Source organism: Lontra canadensis, unplaced genomic scaffold (genome assembly GCF_010015895.1).
Source record: "Lontra canadensis isolate GAN:19392208 unplaced genomic scaffold, GSC_riverotter_1.0 scaffold114, whole genome shotgun sequence".
NCBI classification, from domain to species: domain Eukaryota; kingdom Metazoa; phylum Chordata; class Mammalia; order Carnivora; family Mustelidae; genus Lontra; species Lontra canadensis.
In genome coordinates, this window is record NW_022631108.1 from 323501 (window position 1) to 342195 (window position 18695).

Here is an 18695-nt window from a genome sequence, read left to right on the forward strand (position 1 = left end):
GAGAGAGGGAGAGAGAGAAAGCACAAGATGGGGGAGGGTCACAGGGAGAAGCAGACACCCCACTGAGCAGGGAACCTGATGCTGGACTTGGTCCTGGGACTCTGGGATCATGACCTGAGCGGAAAGCAGATGCTTAACTGACTGAGCCACCCATGCACCCCCCTCCTTAAAAAACAAAACAAAACAGTATGTTCCTTACATTCAGATTTAAAATGTCTTACCTTTCCTTCTATTTCTGCCTTTGGCTTCTTTGTGTTCTTTAGGCTTCATCTTTTTTTCTTCTCCAGATTCTCCATCACTCACAGTGAGTTTGTGCCTCAAAAGCCTATGTCTGTACCTTGGCTTCTTAGATTCTTCAGAATCTGAATCTGATTCAGAATTGAGTTGAATTTTTGCTTCTAAATGGAGAAAATCAGTAAAGCCTTCAGACTTTTTTCCTTTAAAATGTTTTATAAAACTATTTAATTACCAAGACTTATGAAAAAGATCAGAACTTGCATTTACTTTGATAACAATGGTCATACCAATCTCATATATCAAACTTGATTACTATGATTAAATATTGATTAAAAATCACCAATAGACACTTGTAGATTTTTTAAAAGTAAAAAATATTTTGCTTTAAAAATCATCTGTTTATTGGCAAAAACTGACAAAATGTGCACAATTACTACCAGATACTCAAAAGGAGTAAAAGTAGTAGTAAAGTTTTAAATATTTTAATAAACTCCAAATGCATATATTATGAAATTTCATGCTCAGATAGTCCTCAAAGACTGAACTGGTCAAACAATCAAGTTATGAGATCCTATACTTCTTGTTGGAGCTCACCCTCATCTCCCAGGTTTTCTTCACTGTGTTTTCCAGTTCTTTTTTTCCCCTCTTCTGGTTCATCATCTGAAGATCCATCCTCATCAGAGGAAAGATTGGCTTTAATTTCTTCTAAAAGCATCTTCTTGGCAATTCTTGAGTAAAAAGACAGTAAAAAAAAAAACTATATATTTGGTAGTGAAGTATAACAAATTAAAAAAAAAACTTCTATCAAAATAGAAATAAATGTGCAAAAAGATTTTATACTGTCAGTAGAAGACTACCAAAACCACATTTTAACTAAGCTACCAACCAAAACTTTTGAAAAAACTCTTAGTACTGATTTTTTTCTTCCAATTCTAAACACTTCTGCAATTTATTTAAAAATCTAAGGGACATTTCTACCATTTTGACCAACTGCAATTTCATGCTGCATAATCTTCTAATCCTATATTTGCTCTGCTGCCATCATCCAACAGCTACAGTATCAGACAGGCCCATGTAATAAATCAACTTATTTAGAAAAATGGCATTCCAAGACAAAACTCCACATGAGAAGACTATTCAAAGCAAAACAATTCTTAGAAAATCAATGTGTAATAAACCACTTTCTTAACAAACAGTGCCTCAAACTGGTGAAAAATATTTTTGGCACTTAAATTTCCATTTAATTCATAAATTCTGTTAATGAAATAAAAGCATATACCATATACTAAGTATTGAAGCAATCAGAAATCCCTAATAATATTCAAACTAGGGCAGATAAGAGAAGGGACATGAGTGCTATTAATTATACACATGGTAAAAGAACACAAAATACCATAAATGAGTCTTCACTTTCCCAAAAAGTAGACAGTGCAGTAGCCTCACTCATACCAAAATTTCTCAAGATGTTCCTCAAAGACCAATTTGTTAATGGAAAAATCAACTGCTAAAAGCATGAAAAAATATTTCTTTAATGTCATCTTATGTTAAAATAAAATATAATCCTAATAAATTTCCATGTTTACGTTAAAGGAAAACACCTGAAAATGTAAGATAAAAGCAATCATGCAGCTTTTGTATAAGATGAAGTGTTTTGCACCTGGTGTGTCTTTGTGATATAAATTTAAAAATCACAGCAACAAAGGAATACCTTATAAAAAGGTTCAAAAGGAAGGCAGCATGATTCTTAGTTTTCCATGAACTAATAATAACTCTTATTATGGGATAAAAATCCATTCTGCAATAAAGATTCTCTCTAGCTCAGTCAAAAACTTCCAGGTGGCATTATGGAACTTCTGTTATTTTTGGATTTGAAACCCTTCAGATTTCTTAACATACATTCACATTTCAATCAAGATTCACTCAATGGTAGGACATGTTAATGCCTTGGTAATTTTATTTGAAAGGCAGACTGTTCGTTACTAGTTTTATTCAAAGATACATACTAAAGGCACCAAATAAGACTGAAGCAAATAGGTAATCACTTCATAAACTTATTATCTGCCTTTTGGTGCTTCCTTCCCTAAACAGACAAATTAGAAATACTTAGACAACACAGAGAGTTACTAAGTGCTAAAGGAAACCACAGATAAGTTTGCTTTTTTGAGGGGTTTTTTTCTGATTTGTTTCAATAAAGTGAAGATTAGATCACTCCAATTTAAATCCTACTGGAGTTGAGCTATAAAGTGTTGTTATTACACTTCTACATCAATGGTCTGCTGACTTGGATTGTACACAGTAAACTTTTTAAAATGGAGAACAGTACAGGATTGTCAAGTTCTCATTTCACCAAAAATAAAAATATGAAGTCAAAATTGTTTATTTTCATCATTTTATAAAGACTATTTGAACATACCCTCCACAAATTAGGAAACAGTTTCAGAATGAAGAGTAGTTCTGTAAATTTAATAAAAGCATCTGTCTAGAAAAACTCTCTAAAATCTTTAATGCACACTACATTTGTCATTTCCCATGGACAAGGAAAAACTTTCTTGAACCAATTTGGGTAAAACCACTGTTTTGGAATGAATGTGGGTACACACACACACACAGACACACACACATAAATGTAAAGTGTTGAATAATAGATTGCAAATAGAAAAACAGTTCACTTGCAGTTACAAGATCTTATATAACCATTTGGGTAGTACAATAATAACCAATAAAAATACAAGTACTAATTTAATCACACTGAAGGTTACTTCAATCACCTGATTTCAGTTTGTATTTACAAGTTCAAAAAAAGTCTAAAATTCTATATTATCTGTAAAGATTTGGTTCATTTTAAGAAGTCATAAGATTTTTCTTCTTTCGAACTCTAGACTCTTAAGAGTATGTCTACCAAATGGAAGGTCAAAATATGTAAACCTAATTCATACTCAAGTTCTAGACTGTCATGAAAAAACTGAGAAATATGATACACATGATTTAAGATACAATTCTATGTCAACTGTGAAATTATATAATAAATTATGGAAAATTAAATGAGAGCCATACACTGAAAAATTACATGATTTATCAATCAACAACCTTCATTAAGAACATAATATATAGAACAATCACAATCACTTTAGAAACAGGAAAAAAATTACAGAATTCAGAGAATGGTCATTTTTCTCCAAACTGAAGTTACATACAGAGTGATGGAGATTCCCTTAGCTTTACCTCCCTAAGATGGTTTAGATTTACCCTCTAACACCTTTTGACCAATGGAAAACCTAATGTATAGCCCTGTATATTAAGCCCTAAAAAGAATAAAGTTAAATCATTTTTTATGACTGATGGCTCAAGCCCACTCCATCAAAGACACACTGTATCATAAACCTAGCCTATCACATAACCTACACCTCAGTTAGAACTTAGTTTGAAGGACCTAAGGGCTGAGGCTGACCTTCAACCTGAGTAGTCAGCAAACATGCTGAGGTGAGATGTGTCCCATCTACAAAGCCTGCTGTGAGATGCTTTAAGGGAAACTCCACTACCTTAACTCTTGAGTCACGGGCCACAGAGACTTCAAGGACATCATCACTCGAGAACCAGCTGAGGCTGGCAAAGCATCATTTTGGAGGCCTCGGCTGGACCCGTGCTGGTATGCATGTGATGGATGTATAGTCATGATCCCTAGTTGATTTGTTTGCTCTGAAGTTTCCTTTCTTGAGGCTTTCCAGGACGTTTCTGAGAAAATCATCCAGGCAACAAGGTACTGCCCCCCTGGAATCTCAATGCTCAATATTACATCTTGGGACAGGTGTAGCATCCAAAGCAGTCACGACTCTATCAGAAGTATTAGAGGCACAGGCTGTGCCACTTTGTGGCAGAAAACCTGGGCACAGCTGGAAGTAATGGAGCCACTCCTCCATTTTCCTGAAAGGGAGGGAAGGGAGAAGGGGAGAAAGCAAAACAATATGGAAGGAAGGGTAAAAACCCACACACAAAAAAACAATGATTGGAACTGATGCACGAGAGAATAATAGAACCCCAAAACCCAAACAAGCTAAGGCTTCTAAATCACATAATACCAAAATAATGTCCTATGACCCTTTACACCTTCAACTACTGTAAGGAAGCAAAAATAAAATAAGGAATCACCCCGAAAATGCAAAGACAAACACCCAAGCAGGAAAAAGAAGAGAGAGAGAAAGCCAAGAAAGCCTTTAGTTATTCTGATCCTGTCTAGAAAGGAAATGCATAAATGTTCCTTGTGTAATCACTCAAACAGAGAAAGAAAGTAAACTACCTCTGGCAGGTACATAAATCAATAATTCAAAACATTTAATTTCTAAAATAGAAGCAATCACGAGAGGGATCTGGTGCACCATGGAGGTTTTAGAGAAACAGCCATTACAAAAGCACCACAAAATTTTAGAGCCCCAATTCTGCCATTTGACAGATGAGGAAACAGGTGCAGAAAGGGAAAATGATGTGGCCAAAGAAACAAAGCTAGTTAGTGGCAAAGCAAGAAGCAGCACCTAAGATGAATCCTGAATCCTAATGCTCTCTAACCTTACTATGCTAGTGTTACAGTTTCTGCTCATTCACTACTACCATGCTTATGAGTACCTGGTGAATCTACAACAGTCACATTCTTAAAGAAAACTGTATTTTATTGATTTCCAAATATGTATTTAGAAATGAAAGTATTGAAGCTTCAATTTTTAAAAATTTTTAAAAACAGGTCTATACATCTTTAGTCCAGTATACTCCATCTCTAAAATGCTCTTGACAGGCCATCTCAGATACATCCCTATAATCTACTATTTTATCTTTTAAGAGGTTCTGAAAACAGGTTTAAAGAAAATTGCTAAGTAAAAAATACCAAAAACTATGGTGCACCCATACACAAAGATGACAAATTTTTTTAAAAAGTGTTTACATTTTGTGTACAATACAACAGAATTAGTTTAAACAGAGAATTGTTTTTTCTAAACAGAGAATTCTGAGTAAGATTATAGGTTTAAATGCATACCCTTTAGAGATACAAAACAAGTATCTAAGTATATGCTATGCTCAAATACCATATTCAAAATGTTGAGATGTAAAACAATTCAAATGACTACAGCCAAAGAATGTTAAAAACTTTTTGTGAAAACAAGGTTGAACCCATATCCTTCCAGTAAAGTGTGAGGCATGAACAAATGTTATATATACTTCAGGGTTAATAAAAACAAGTATTTCAAACTGGGTGATAGACATTAAGGAAGGCATGTAATGTAATGAGCACTGGGTATTCTATAAGACTGAAGAATCATAGGCCTGTACCTCTGAAACCAATAATACATTATATGTTGACTAACTGAATTTAAATTTAAAAATGTTTTAAAAAAAAACTAAAGTATTTCATAGAATTGCTATGGAATTCCTCATCTTCAAAATCTGTATTAGTATTTTTTTAACTCCTTAGTTCAAAATTAGTATTCTTGATATGAACCCTTCTATAAAAAATGACTAAGGCATATGATCTGTACCCAAAAATGGTGGAGTTTATGAGATAATAATGATGTAACTAAAGAATCAAAAAGCTAAACAATAGTTTCAAACATTTGTTAGTCATATGTCCTACAATGTTTGCAGTTACTGAAAAGCAGCACTGTTTCCCTTTTTAGTGAGGGTACCAGGAACAGTAGTATCAAATAACTTTTTTAAAAAATCTTAGTAGAAATATAAAAGCTGTATGAAATTAAGAACCCACAGTTTATTAGCAATTTATACACAGGCTATAATGTTTGACTAAATTCAAGTAACAAAATGTGCATTCCCTGAGTTTATGTAAAATCTAAAGTATTTTTAGAGGAAATTTAAACAGGAAAAACTTTATTAATACTGATATAAATTTAGAAAATTTGATATTAAAGAGCTAGTTTAATATTTTCTTATACTTGAAAGGTAAAAACAGGATTGACTCCTCTCATTTTTATTTATAAACTTCAAAGCTAAAGACAAAGGAGACATATATTAAGTCAGAAAAATGAATCATTTTTGCTATCACTAGAAAATGCAAACTTCCTTTGTGGGGGTGGGGGGTGAGGGTGGGGCTATTTTCCATTCTCTAAAAGTCCCAATATCACCAAAGAACAGAGAACAGGAAAGAAGGCTAGATATAATGTTTAAATCTTAAGCAGAGAGATCACCACCACTGACCATGTTTATTTCCTTGCTGAAAATCCTAGCATGAGAAAGAGATCTCATGACAACTGCAACCAGTTTAGTTATCTACAAATGGATCCTATATACAAGACTAGACATCTATATGTACTTAAATGACTTACAATACTTACCTGCACTACAAAAAAACAGAGTAAACTGAAATGGAGTTACCTTAAAATTGCCAGGCATTTAAAACCCTTACTCAAACATAAAAACAAGTAAAATGCTTCATTTAAAATGCTAGCTTTGTTTTTCAAAACAATAAAGGAGAACCAAAGCAATTTTGGTAGCCAAACAGGACCACCATGAAAAAAAAATATTCCACAGAGAAAAAATTATTCCAGATTTAGCAAATTCATATAAAAAATAAAGACATGTGTAGAAAATAAACATTCTAAAAAGTGCTTAAAATGGAAACCAAATGAAAAGTCTTTTGTTGAAGGCACCTGAGATATACCCAACCCATTAAACATTGCTGAGATCAGGTAAGCAATCATTAAATATCTTCATTAACATGAACAACATCCAGGAAAAATTAATTACTTTTGAAAATATGCTCAATTAATAGTACAGAATCTTTATCAACAGAATACCTCCACCAAATCAGTAGGGGAAAAACAATCATTTGTGTATTTTCCAGTTGAAAAGTAAAGTATTACCAAGTAACAAAATAATTGGAAATCTTTCAGGGTACAGTGTAGTCCCACTATAATTAAGTATAGAACTTCTATTAACAACAGACAATCTTTAAGCAATCTCCACATCAAATTTTGCTTTTATGTAAGTATTTAGCCCCACTGAGAAAGAAACTATGAGAAAACTATGGAGTATTATTAGACCCAATTAAGCATTCTTCAAATAGAAGGTAAATGTTTTTATGTGTGTGCCAGGGGAGGGTATCCATATAAAAATCTCAGCTTTTAGTCAAATTTGAATAAAAAAAAAAGAATCCTTAGAAAAAAAATCTACAAATAAAGAACATACTAAAAATAATTCTTTTTCAGAGAGAATGGACTCCTTACTGATTTAGTATGCAACCTCTAAAGACAAGCCTGATTTAATGATCCTCAACACTAACACTGTTAAACTTGAACAAACTAACATCTTATCACTGAGGCTACTTTACAGTATAGGTATTCAGATATAGGACATTAGAAAATGTCTGGTCAAAATACCCCTTTTACAGAATCATAATGTATCTTCGATGCCAGCTAACTGTAGAAATGCAACCATAATTTTAAAATTACATAAATAAATGTTTTTTCAATGAAAGAACCAATTTAAAATGCAATAGGTATTTGAAAGGCTACTTAACATAACGGCAAATTAAAATAACGGACTTTGTAAAAAAATGGACATGTGTAATTTAAATAACTTTACAAACCATTTCATATTATTCTCCCTTTCAAGAAGTACATAAAGTCTAAACTATAAAATTCTAAGTAAATTCCCAATTATACAAAATTCAAACTATAAAGTTAGTCTACTATTTATATTTTTTTCTAAAAAGTTCAACCAAAAAAAAGTTAAACTGTCAATATATAATAGTTTTTCATTGTTTATTATATAAATGCAATTTAACAGAAATTACTTTACAATTTAGACCACTCTATCTCACAACAGCATACATTTACTTTCAAATTTGAATGATGCTACATAACAGTATGCTAAAACAACAAATTTATATATTCACACCTACTAAAATATTCAGGACATGACTAAGTTTTCTAAATGACTCCAAAAACTATCATAGCTTTAAAAATAGAAAAGACAGAAACAGTAGTGCAATCCACTGTAAAACTCTCCCATAAATATATATGTAAGTATATATTTCATATATAAGTATATATGTTTAAGGGATTATAAAGTATTTACTTCCTCAATATCAGAAATATCAAAACTTCTTTGGCTAAAAACTAACCTCCGTATCTTGATTTTAACAAATTCTTTCAACTTTCATGAAAAGATGCATTATAATTAAAATTAAATGCTTGAACAAGAAAAAAGTTTTATAGAAATTTATTGCATCCAAATACTTAAGCATTGGCATTAATACACTATTTACCTCTCCAGTAATGTCAAAACTGAAAATGTATTAACATTGCTAAAAAGTCAAAGCATATGAAATGTATACACAATTTATACACAATTACATAATTGTGTACAAATTTACACACAATCACAATATGCTGTATACTAAAATACATCCTCAAAAATGTGAAAATGGTAACTATAATTCCAAGTCTTAATCATGATCCGCAAATAAATTTTTAAAAGTTGCTTAGTGCATAATCAAATATGCTCAAATACATCATCTATGCAAAAACAGTTCCAGTGGGTATTTGTATGCCCACCGTGGGTATTAGATACCTCTTTGGTATGTTGAAAATGAAACATGTTACTAATGATATATTTTATAACGGCACACTGAAATAAGTATAATGAAAAACATGTTCAAGATAAAATTCATTTTTCTCAAAAGTACTGAACAGTGTTGTATTTTTTAATCAAAAATACACCTTCCAATAAAATATCTGCCAGTTACAGAGAGATATAATCAATCAACTTAAAAGATGAAAATGATATTCATATTTTGACAAGTTCTAACACAAATATAAAAGTATCATACCTCAATGACACTCATTTGGTGGCTAAATATGAGATTAAGGTTCATCATGTATGTAGTTAAAATAGAATATAGCATGCTTTAAACATTATTAGCCTTTTAATAACAAATATTTGAGTCCTCATGGTTTACAGGAAAACAAAATAGTAGTCTAAATAAAATAAAGAGGAATTAAAGCATTTTAAAAGAGTTTTTTTAAATGCTTCCATAATCTTGCTATCATGTACTATAAAAATTGCTGATGAATAAAATATATGTCTTTACCAATCCATTCTGGACCCCACCTCATCTCATAAAATAAGTGGATACATGTATTTTTTAATAAAAAAATTAGTAGGTAAGCAGCATCTGAATCATTGTGCCCATGACTGATCTCTATTTAAACGTACGAAATAAAATTGTTCATTTACCTTAATAAAAACATTCTCCTATTAGAAAAATGCTGATCTTAAAAACAGAAAACTCTATCAGCATCAACAAGATATAAAAAACAGAGCTACAATAACAGCTGGCTCACAGTATTTACTAACTCAAAGTTAATTTCCTACAAAATTATGACACAAAAATTACATGCATATTTTCATGTTTTCTTAATATTATAACTTACTATTAGGAATAAATGGATGGTTAATAGAATGTTCTTTAGTGAAACCATTAAGTCTATCATTGATAATAGGTGTTAGAATTAATCAGGGAAAATTTCATCCAACCTTTCATTTTAGAAATCAGAAACTTTTGGTAGAGTAACTTGCATACAATCACACAGACAAAAGAAGTTAGAACTAGAAATCAGATATTCTTATCCCCATTATTCTAAAATTCCACCTACTATACCACACGATCTTGTTGAAGATTATGAGTGTGGGATATACTGTATTTCAGGAAGGGTTTAAGAGATAGGTAGAAAAATTAGGGTTATATTCTTTAATGCATTTCCATTATTCTTCATTGTTAAGATATGGGTGTGTCTTTGTATTTTTTCTTCTCCCAGCCATCCCTCAGGTTAAATGAATCTGTAAAGGCTACACTGTTTATTTCTAACCTACTGTGTAAGTCTTATTAAAATTAATACTATCATACTATTTTATTTGAAAAATGGTTAAAATCCAAATCGGTGTGGACACTTTATAAATTGATACTTATTTTGAAAAGAATTTCTTAATCTTACATATCAGAGCGATCTCCTTTTCATCACTTTGAATGGGTCTTAATAAACAGGACCACCATATTAGATGGCAATTAAAAACAATAATCAGATATTGAGGAGAGAGATGTCTATTGTCACCATTTATTGAAATGATTTATTTTCATCGATAAAATAATCTGCCAAAATTAAAATATTCTCAAAAAATTATCACAGTTTACATGGGAACGTAAAATTGACAGTGCTGCATTTATAACACACCCTATGCTAGGTGTGTTAATATTTATATTTACTTTCTCTTAAGGTTTCTGAGTTTTAGCCCATTTTCTGGCCTTTCTTTCAAACTTGCAGGAAGACTGTGAGCGAGTCTTTCTAAGGCAGGCACTCCTGGTTTTTACAACCGGTTTGTGGTTCCGTTGCTGCTGTTTGTGCCCACGCCTAGGGTGTGTTATAATCTTTTTAAAGTCCTTACAGATGGAATCATACCTATTCTCAGGATCATTGTCGTCATCATCATCATCCACTGTGACAGGCACTGATTTAGATAAGGCTTCATCTCCTTGAGGGGAAAAAAGTGCACTTAAAATTAGCTTTAAATTATCTATATAAGTAAAATCATGTAAAATAAAACTGAAAGCCAAAACCGTCAGAACTAGTGGGTTCTAAACTGTACTCTGGTTCCAAAACATGAGTAAAAAATGTACAGGGAAAGCACAATGGGGAATTTATGAAGTGCCAGCAGTAAAACAATAGTTGGATTTTATATATTTCAAAGTTCCTTCCCAGAATACAAGAGTTTTAAAGCTAATCCTTCCCAGTAACAAGTCTTCATCAATCTGGCATCACAGTACCATAACTTTCTTGCTGAAATAAGCTTTGTAGTGATCCATTTTAAGTTTGAAGTTAACAGATGTCTTAACCTGTTAAACTGAAGAATAATAAAATTGCTATTAATATTTTGGTAGTAGGAAGTAAAATATACTTAAATCTGTATCGTAGTCGTGATCAGAATTACCCAGAAATATATTCAAGTATAGTAAAAGTATAGATTTCCTTCTAAAAAGCTACACTACTATCCTTTGATTAAAATTCTGAAGAGGTTAAGATTGGTGCTCCTTACTGTATGTAAATTTTACCTGAAAAACAAACTTACATACTGACCTCTAATTAATGCTCTGTAGGCTGAAATAATTAGGGAACAGTACGCTGATGTTTATTTACCATTTATTTTGAAATGCATCAAGGATTTCAAGGGCATTACACTGAGTGAAAAAAGCTGATCTCTAAAGGTTACACACTTCATGACTCCAGCCCAAAGTAACAAAATTAGAGATAAAAATGAAATTAACACTTGCCAGGGGTTAAGAATGGAGATAAGCATGGGGATGTGTATAAGGCTAGTACAAGGGAACCTTGTGGTAATGGAATAGTTGAGTATCTTGGCTGTAGTACTGGTTATAAAAAGCTACACATGTGGTAACTGCACAGAACTATACTTATATATACATACACACAGAAACAAATCAGTGCATGGAAAAACTGGTGAAATTGCAATAACTCTTCAGCTTCCTGGTTTTGATAATGTATTACAGTTATACAAGATGTCACCACTGGGGGAAACTGAATGAAGGGCATTGTTCCAGACCTCCCCATTTTTTTTTTTTTTTGCAATGTCCCGTGAATTTATAATTAATTCAAAATGAACAGTTAAAAGGCAAAAAAAAAATTAGGTACACTGATGGATAAACAGAAGGATATATAAACAGATATGTGATAAAGCAAACACACTACAATGTTAATGACAGAAACTTTTCTGTATATTCACTGCTTTGAGAGCACCTGGGTAGCTCAGTCAGTTGTGTCTGACTCTTGATTTCAGCTCAGGTCATGATCTCAGGGTCATGAGATTGAGCCCCACATCAGGCTCTGTGCTAAGCATGGAACCTCCTTGAGATTCTCTCTCCCTCTCCCTCCCCCAGCTCAAGCTCTCTCTCGTTCTCTAAAATAAATAAATAAACCTTAAAAAAATAAAATTGCCTTATAATAAAATATACAGAGAACATGTTGGGAGGAAAAAGTTCCATAAAGAACACAGAAAGCTATAGGTTCAGGACAGAAATATGCTAAATACAGAAAGGCAAAAATAAATCTTAGGATATCCTACCAAACTCACAATAAATACCTCAAGCAGACCAATCTTCAAATGAAATATTACTAGTAATATTACTGTCATTCCCCTATTGCACTTTTCAAAATCTGACACATCCTTCAAAGTTGAGTTCAAATGTCACCTGTTCCTCTAAGTCTTCCTCTAATATTTAGATTAAATGGCCCACTTGCTGTTTATTACATAGCTCCATTTTAGTTTTATGTTTCTTCTGGTGTTTTTTAAAATAATGAGTCATCTAGATCTATCTTGTTCACTGGGCTGCAATATTCTAAGACCATGTTCTTCACTCTGGTTGCTCATGCCATTCTCAAGTCCCAATTTTTCTAGTAAACTATTATACCTCATAATAGGATACCCAACTATGGCTGAATAAACTGGAATCACCTAAACATATGGGAGCAGGGGAGCCCTTTTAAAAGTTCAAAAATATTGTTCCCTTAATTAAGCTGGACACATTAGGAAAATATACTATGTTTACATATGCATATAAGCAAATTATTAAGGAATGCCACTTACGCATAGGGCTTCTTGCTCAATGGGGAGCCTGTTTCTCCTTCTACCTGCCAACACCCTTGTGCACTCCCAAGAGCTTGTGCACTCTCTATCTGACAAATAAATAAATAAAATCTTTAAAAAAAATAAAGTAAAAGGAATGCCACTTATCTTTCGGCTCACACCCAAATTTATCTTGAAACAGTATTTTGGGGGTACCTGGGTGGCTCAGTGGGTTAAGCCTCTGCTTTGGCTCAGGTCATGATCTCAGGATCCTGGGACTGAGCCCCACATCAGGCTCTCTGCTCAGCAGGGAGCCTGCTTCCCCTCCCCCCACCTGCCTCTCTGCCTACTTGTGATCTCTGTCAAATAAATAAATAAAATCTTAAAAAAAAAACACACAGTACTTTTTATAGTGCTTATTTTCAACCCTTCATAATCTTTTCTGCTTAAACATTTTTACAAAGGCCCATTTTTAGACATGTTAATTCCCAAGCAAAATTATCTTCTTTTAAAGTAATCAGTTCCAAGAAATATCCAGGATAAAGAAAATCTAATCCAAACAACAAGGCTAGGCTTTTTCCACCAAACAGTTGAGAGACTGGCATCTGCAGAAGAGCTCAATTCTCAAGGCTTCTGTGGATACATGCATGAAAAAAGGATCACCTCCTAAACAGCATGATGATCCTTCAGAACAAAGTTACATGGAACACAATGATCAAAATGGAACACAGTGATCTAGACCAGTGCTCAGGTAAGGAATTATTGGGAAATGCACCCTACAAATATTTGCCATACAATCTCATCTTAAGATCCAATGAATACATACTACTTATTACACTATGTATTAATAGTTCCAAACAGGAGAGAGGTATATCGTGGAATCCTCTCATATGTGTTTTGGGGAAATGAAAATTAGCAATTGAAATCAAACATGCTGATTTCACTAGGGAAGCTGTTTAATCATGGAAATAAGTTTTCCAAAGTTTAAGATAAATCAATAGCCTACAATTTGCTAATGCAAATACTCCATAACTCACAATTTATTATTCTTATACTCTAATCCTTAATAAGAGCTTTCCCAACTAACCTGATAACAAAACATTGATATGATATCAAAGTATTAGATTGTACTCTGAATACAATCTCTTATACTACCATATAGCTGAGCCTTGAACATGGCTTTGAACTGCACAAGTCCATTTATACATGGATTTTTTTGCAGAAACCAATGTAACTATTTTCTCTTATGATTTCTTGTTATTTCCTTTTCTCTAGCTTACTTTACTGAAATAATATAGTATATAAAATATACAAAATACATATTAATCAACTATTTATGTCATTGGTAAGGCTTCCAGTCAATAGTAGGCTATTAAGAGTTAAGTATTTGAGAAGTGAAAGGCTAAATATGGGTTTTTGACTGAACAGAGGATGAGCATCCCTAACCTCTGCATTCTTCAAGGGTCAACCAAAATTCTTAAATCAAGGCTCTCAGAACTAAGTTTACAAGTTGTTGCCAAAGTTCATTTGGCAGCAAAACCTGATCTAAACTGTTTATTCCTTCAAGTATGAATATTCACATGTTTTGCTGCAAAAATACTAATTTGTTTAATTATGGGAGTGCTGCCTCATAGGCAACTGGGGCTATTACATAATATATGCTAACTAATTGATATTATCTTTCTAAAAGTTGAAAATTCTGAAACACACTGGGTCCGACAATTTTGGGGACAGTAGTTAAAAGCCATACAGGCAGAAATCCATATAGGCATCTGATACAGCAATACATTAAACAGAATATGCCATGAAAATCACACTTGTTTTCAAAACAACTCATCAGATAAACATTCCATATAAGGAATGTAAAGTTTTATTAAAAAGCAACATTCAGGGATGCCTGGGTGACTCAGCTGGTTAAGTGTCTGCCTTCAGCTCAGGTCATGATCCCAGGATCCTGGGATGGAGCCCTGTGTCAGGCTCCTTGCTTAGCAGGGAGTCTGCTTCTCCCTCTCCCTCTGCCCCACCCACCCGCCACTGATTCTCTCTCCTCTCTCTCTCTCTAATAAAATCTTTTAAAGAAATAAAAAAATAAAAATAAATAAAAATTTTAAAAAGCAATATTCAAATTAAATGCACAAAGCCCAACTGGGATAAAGGGAAAATTTAAACATTCTGCCCCTGCTGGGAACACATTTATACCTAAAATCTCCTTTATAAAATTTTAAAAATAAAGTTCAGGTGGATTTCTGGTGAAGATGGCAGAGCAGGGGTGTCCCAGGTTCACCTCATTCTGTGGTTACATCTACATAACAGCCACATCAGTGCAAATAAAAAAGAAAATGATCTGAATGAAGACTGACAGACTCTCCACAGCTAAATGTGCAGACAAGGCCACTATAAAGAGGGTAGAAAGGACGAAGATGCAGTGGAAGGCAAAGTGACCTGTGGATTTGTCAGAGGAAAGGAAGGATGCCACGGACGCATATAGAGAAGAAGAGCAGACCCCACACTATGCACCCCAGGCATGGTAGACCCACACACTGGGAGGCAAACCTCGGTAACATTTGGCTTTCAAAACCAGAGGGACCTAACTTTCTAAGAACTTACAATGGGTGGGGCTTCACACATTAAATATTAAAAATCAGCAGGCTCCACTTTGGAAGAACCAGGGAGCAGTAGGAAATTGAGTCCCTATCCTTAAGAGACAGCATAACAAACCAACCCCACTGAGATACAGCATACAAACAGCAGTTTGAGAATGACCTGGGGTATATGAGAAGGTGGTTTCTTTACTAACTTCAGAGCATGTACTGCAAGGGTAGGTATCACTGGGAGAGTTCTGCAAGACCAAAAAGCTGGCAGGTGTCATTTCTCTCACCACTCCTACAAGAACCAGCATAGCACTAACTCTCTAGACATACCTTGCTAAAAGCATGTCCACCCCACTATGTCTTCTGTAGACTTACCCCCTCCACACCAGTCTGCACTCTGGACCATTTTCTTAGGTGCCTGCAAGACATCTTCCACATGGGAGTGGCATCGACCTTGCTGGCACCACACAAAACCTGCCCCCATGTTCTTTTACAAACAGCCCTTACCAACATACCCTTGGCAGAAGACCATCCGAAGAAGTGACACAAACTGGGCAGTGTGCTTACAGCCCCAAGAGTGGCCAGTACCACTTCAAAATGACTCCTGCCCAGGAGCAGAGGGAAGAATAAGCACAAACATGAGTCAAAACTGTGCCCCAGCAGCAGGGTGAGGGCAGATATCTAGTCTGATGGCAGGCTCAGGCTACCAAAAAAAACTTCTCAGGAGGGGCACCTGGGTGGCTCAGTGGGTTAAGGCCTCTGCCTTCGGCTCAGGTCATGATCCCGGGGTCCTGGGATTGAGCCCTGCATCGAGCTTTCTGCTCAGCGGGGAGCCTGCTTTCTTCCTCTCTCTCTGCCTGCTTCTCTGCCTACTTGTGATCTCTGTCAAATAAATAAATAAAATCTTTAAAAACAAAACAAAACAAAACTTCTCAGGAGACAATGTGGGGAGAACACCCTGTAGTTCTGAGCTACCACATTTCTGATAAATGGCTGGTGTGACTCAACTCAAGCCCAAGGCAAACATCAGACTGGCCCATAACAACACAGGGACCAAACCCTGCCCACAAGAGGCAAATGGAGCCATTGCAGATGACTAGAATGAAGGCAAACGAGGCTCAGCCATAAAATTAGGGTACAACACCCAAAGGAGACAGTCCAGAAGTGTCACGTGTCAAGGACACCGCACTGTAGGGCACTACAGGACCTGCTCTTCATAAGACCACTATTTACAAGAGCACATAGCTAACATATAGAAAAAGACACAGAGAACTGGACAATATGAGGAGAAGAAGGAATATGTCCCAAATGAAAGAACATGACAAAATCACAGCAAGAGAGCTAAACAAAACAGAGGTAAGTAATATGCCTAAAGGAGAATTTAAAGTAATGGTCATAAAGATACTCACCAGAATTGAGAAAAGAGTGGAGAACCTCACTGAGATACTCAACAAAGAGACAGAAAACAACAAAGAGGTAGAAAACAAAACCAATAAGAGATGAAGAACTCAGTAACTAAAATTGAATATATAGTAGAGGGAATAAATAGTACAATAGAGGAAGTAGAAGAATGGACCAGTGACCTACAAGACAGAGTAAAAGAAAGCAATCAAGATGAACAGAAGGGAGAAAAAAAATAATAAAAAATGAAAATATACTTAAGGAACTCAGTAACACAATCAAGCATGGTAACAGGCACATTATAAGGACCCCAGAAAGACACGAGGAAGAAAAAGGGGCAGAAATTTACTTGAAGAAATAATAGATGAAAACTTCCCAAATCTGGGGAGGGAAACATATATCCAGATTCAGAAGGCACAAAGAGGGGCACCTGGGTGGCTCAGTGGGTTAAAGCCTCTGCCTTCGGCTCAGGTCATGATCCCAGGGTCCTGGAATCGAGCCCCACATCAGGCTCTCTGCTCAGCGGGGAGCCTGCTTCCTCCTCTTTCTCTCTGCCTGCCTCTCCGCCTACTTGTGATCTGTCTGTCAAATAAATAAATAAAATCTTAAAAAAAAATTAAAAAAAAAGAAGGCACAAAGAAACCCCAATAAAATCAACCCCAAAGAAGTCCATACCAAGACATATAATAATTAAAATAGGAAAATGTAGTGACAAAGAGGGATTTTAAAAGCAACAGGAGAAAAGAAAACAGGTACAAGCAAGGGAAAACTCCATAAAGATATAAGCATATTTTTTCAGAAGAAACTTTGCAGGCCAGAAGAGACTGACATGATACATTCAAAGTAGTGAAGGAAAACAAAACTGTAACCAAGAATACTCTCTCCAGCAAAACAATCATTCAGAACAGAAAGAAAGATAAAGAGTTCCCCAGACAAATAAAGTTAAAGGAATTCATCATAACTAAACCAGCTGTAGAAGAAATATTAAAGGGGACTCTCTGTGTGGAAAAGTAAGACAGCAATTAGGAGTAAGAAAAGTAGGTAGCACTAAAGCAGTAAAATTAAGTAAATACCAATAAAAATCAGTTAAAGATTTACAAAATACAAGGAAACAAAGTATATATCTAAAACACGGAGGGGAGGGGGTAAAAATTTAGTACATTCAAACTTAAGCAACCATTAACTTAATATAGACTGCTACATACAGAAAATGTTTTATATAAAACTAATGACAACCACAAATCAGAAACAACTAATATGTAAAAAAATAAAGAGAAAGGAATCTAAGCATACACTAATAAAGCCAGCAATCACAGAAGAGAGTCAGAGAAGAAAGGAACAGACAAAAACTACAAAAAGAAACATAAAACAAGTAGCAAAATGGCAATACATGCCTACCAATAATTACTTTGAATGTAATTGGACTAACTGCTCCAATCAAAAAACGGAGTGACTGAATAGATAAGAAAGCAAGACCTACCTGTATGATACCAATAAGAAACTCACTTCTGACATAAAGACATAAAGTAAAGGGATGGAAAAATATTTAGCATGCAAATAGATGTAAAAAGAAAGCCAGGTAGCAATACATGTAATGGAAAAAACAGACTTTTAAAAGACTGTAACAAGAGACAAGGAAGGATAACATATAATCATAAGTAGTACAACCCAGAAAGATAACAACCATAAACCCATTTATGAACCCAACACTGGAACACCCAAAAATATAAACAGCTAATAACAAAAAAAGTAATCAACAGTAACATAATAATAGCAGAGGACTTTAACTCCCCACTTACGTCATTCAAACTAAAATCAACATGAAAACAG

General features: G+C 34.3%; 1 protein-coding gene across 5 annotated transcripts in view; it reads right to left on the reverse strand.

Moving 5' to 3' along the window:
• ATRX (ATRX chromatin remodeler) overlaps positions 1-18695 on the reverse strand; it is a 294269-nt gene that overhangs the window by 173087 nt on the left and 102487 nt on the right. For all 5 annotated transcript variants that reach the window (XM_032840596.1, XM_032840595.1, XM_032840594.1 and 2 more), the window contains 3 exons: positions 10695-10767; positions 832-965; positions 222-398 (listed from right to left, as the gene is read on the reverse strand). In XM_032840596.1, coding sequence (XP_032696487.1) covers positions 222-398; positions 832-965; positions 10695-10767 — 384 coding nt within the window. The remainder of the gene's footprint in view (positions 1-221; positions 399-831; positions 966-10694; positions 10768-18695) is intronic.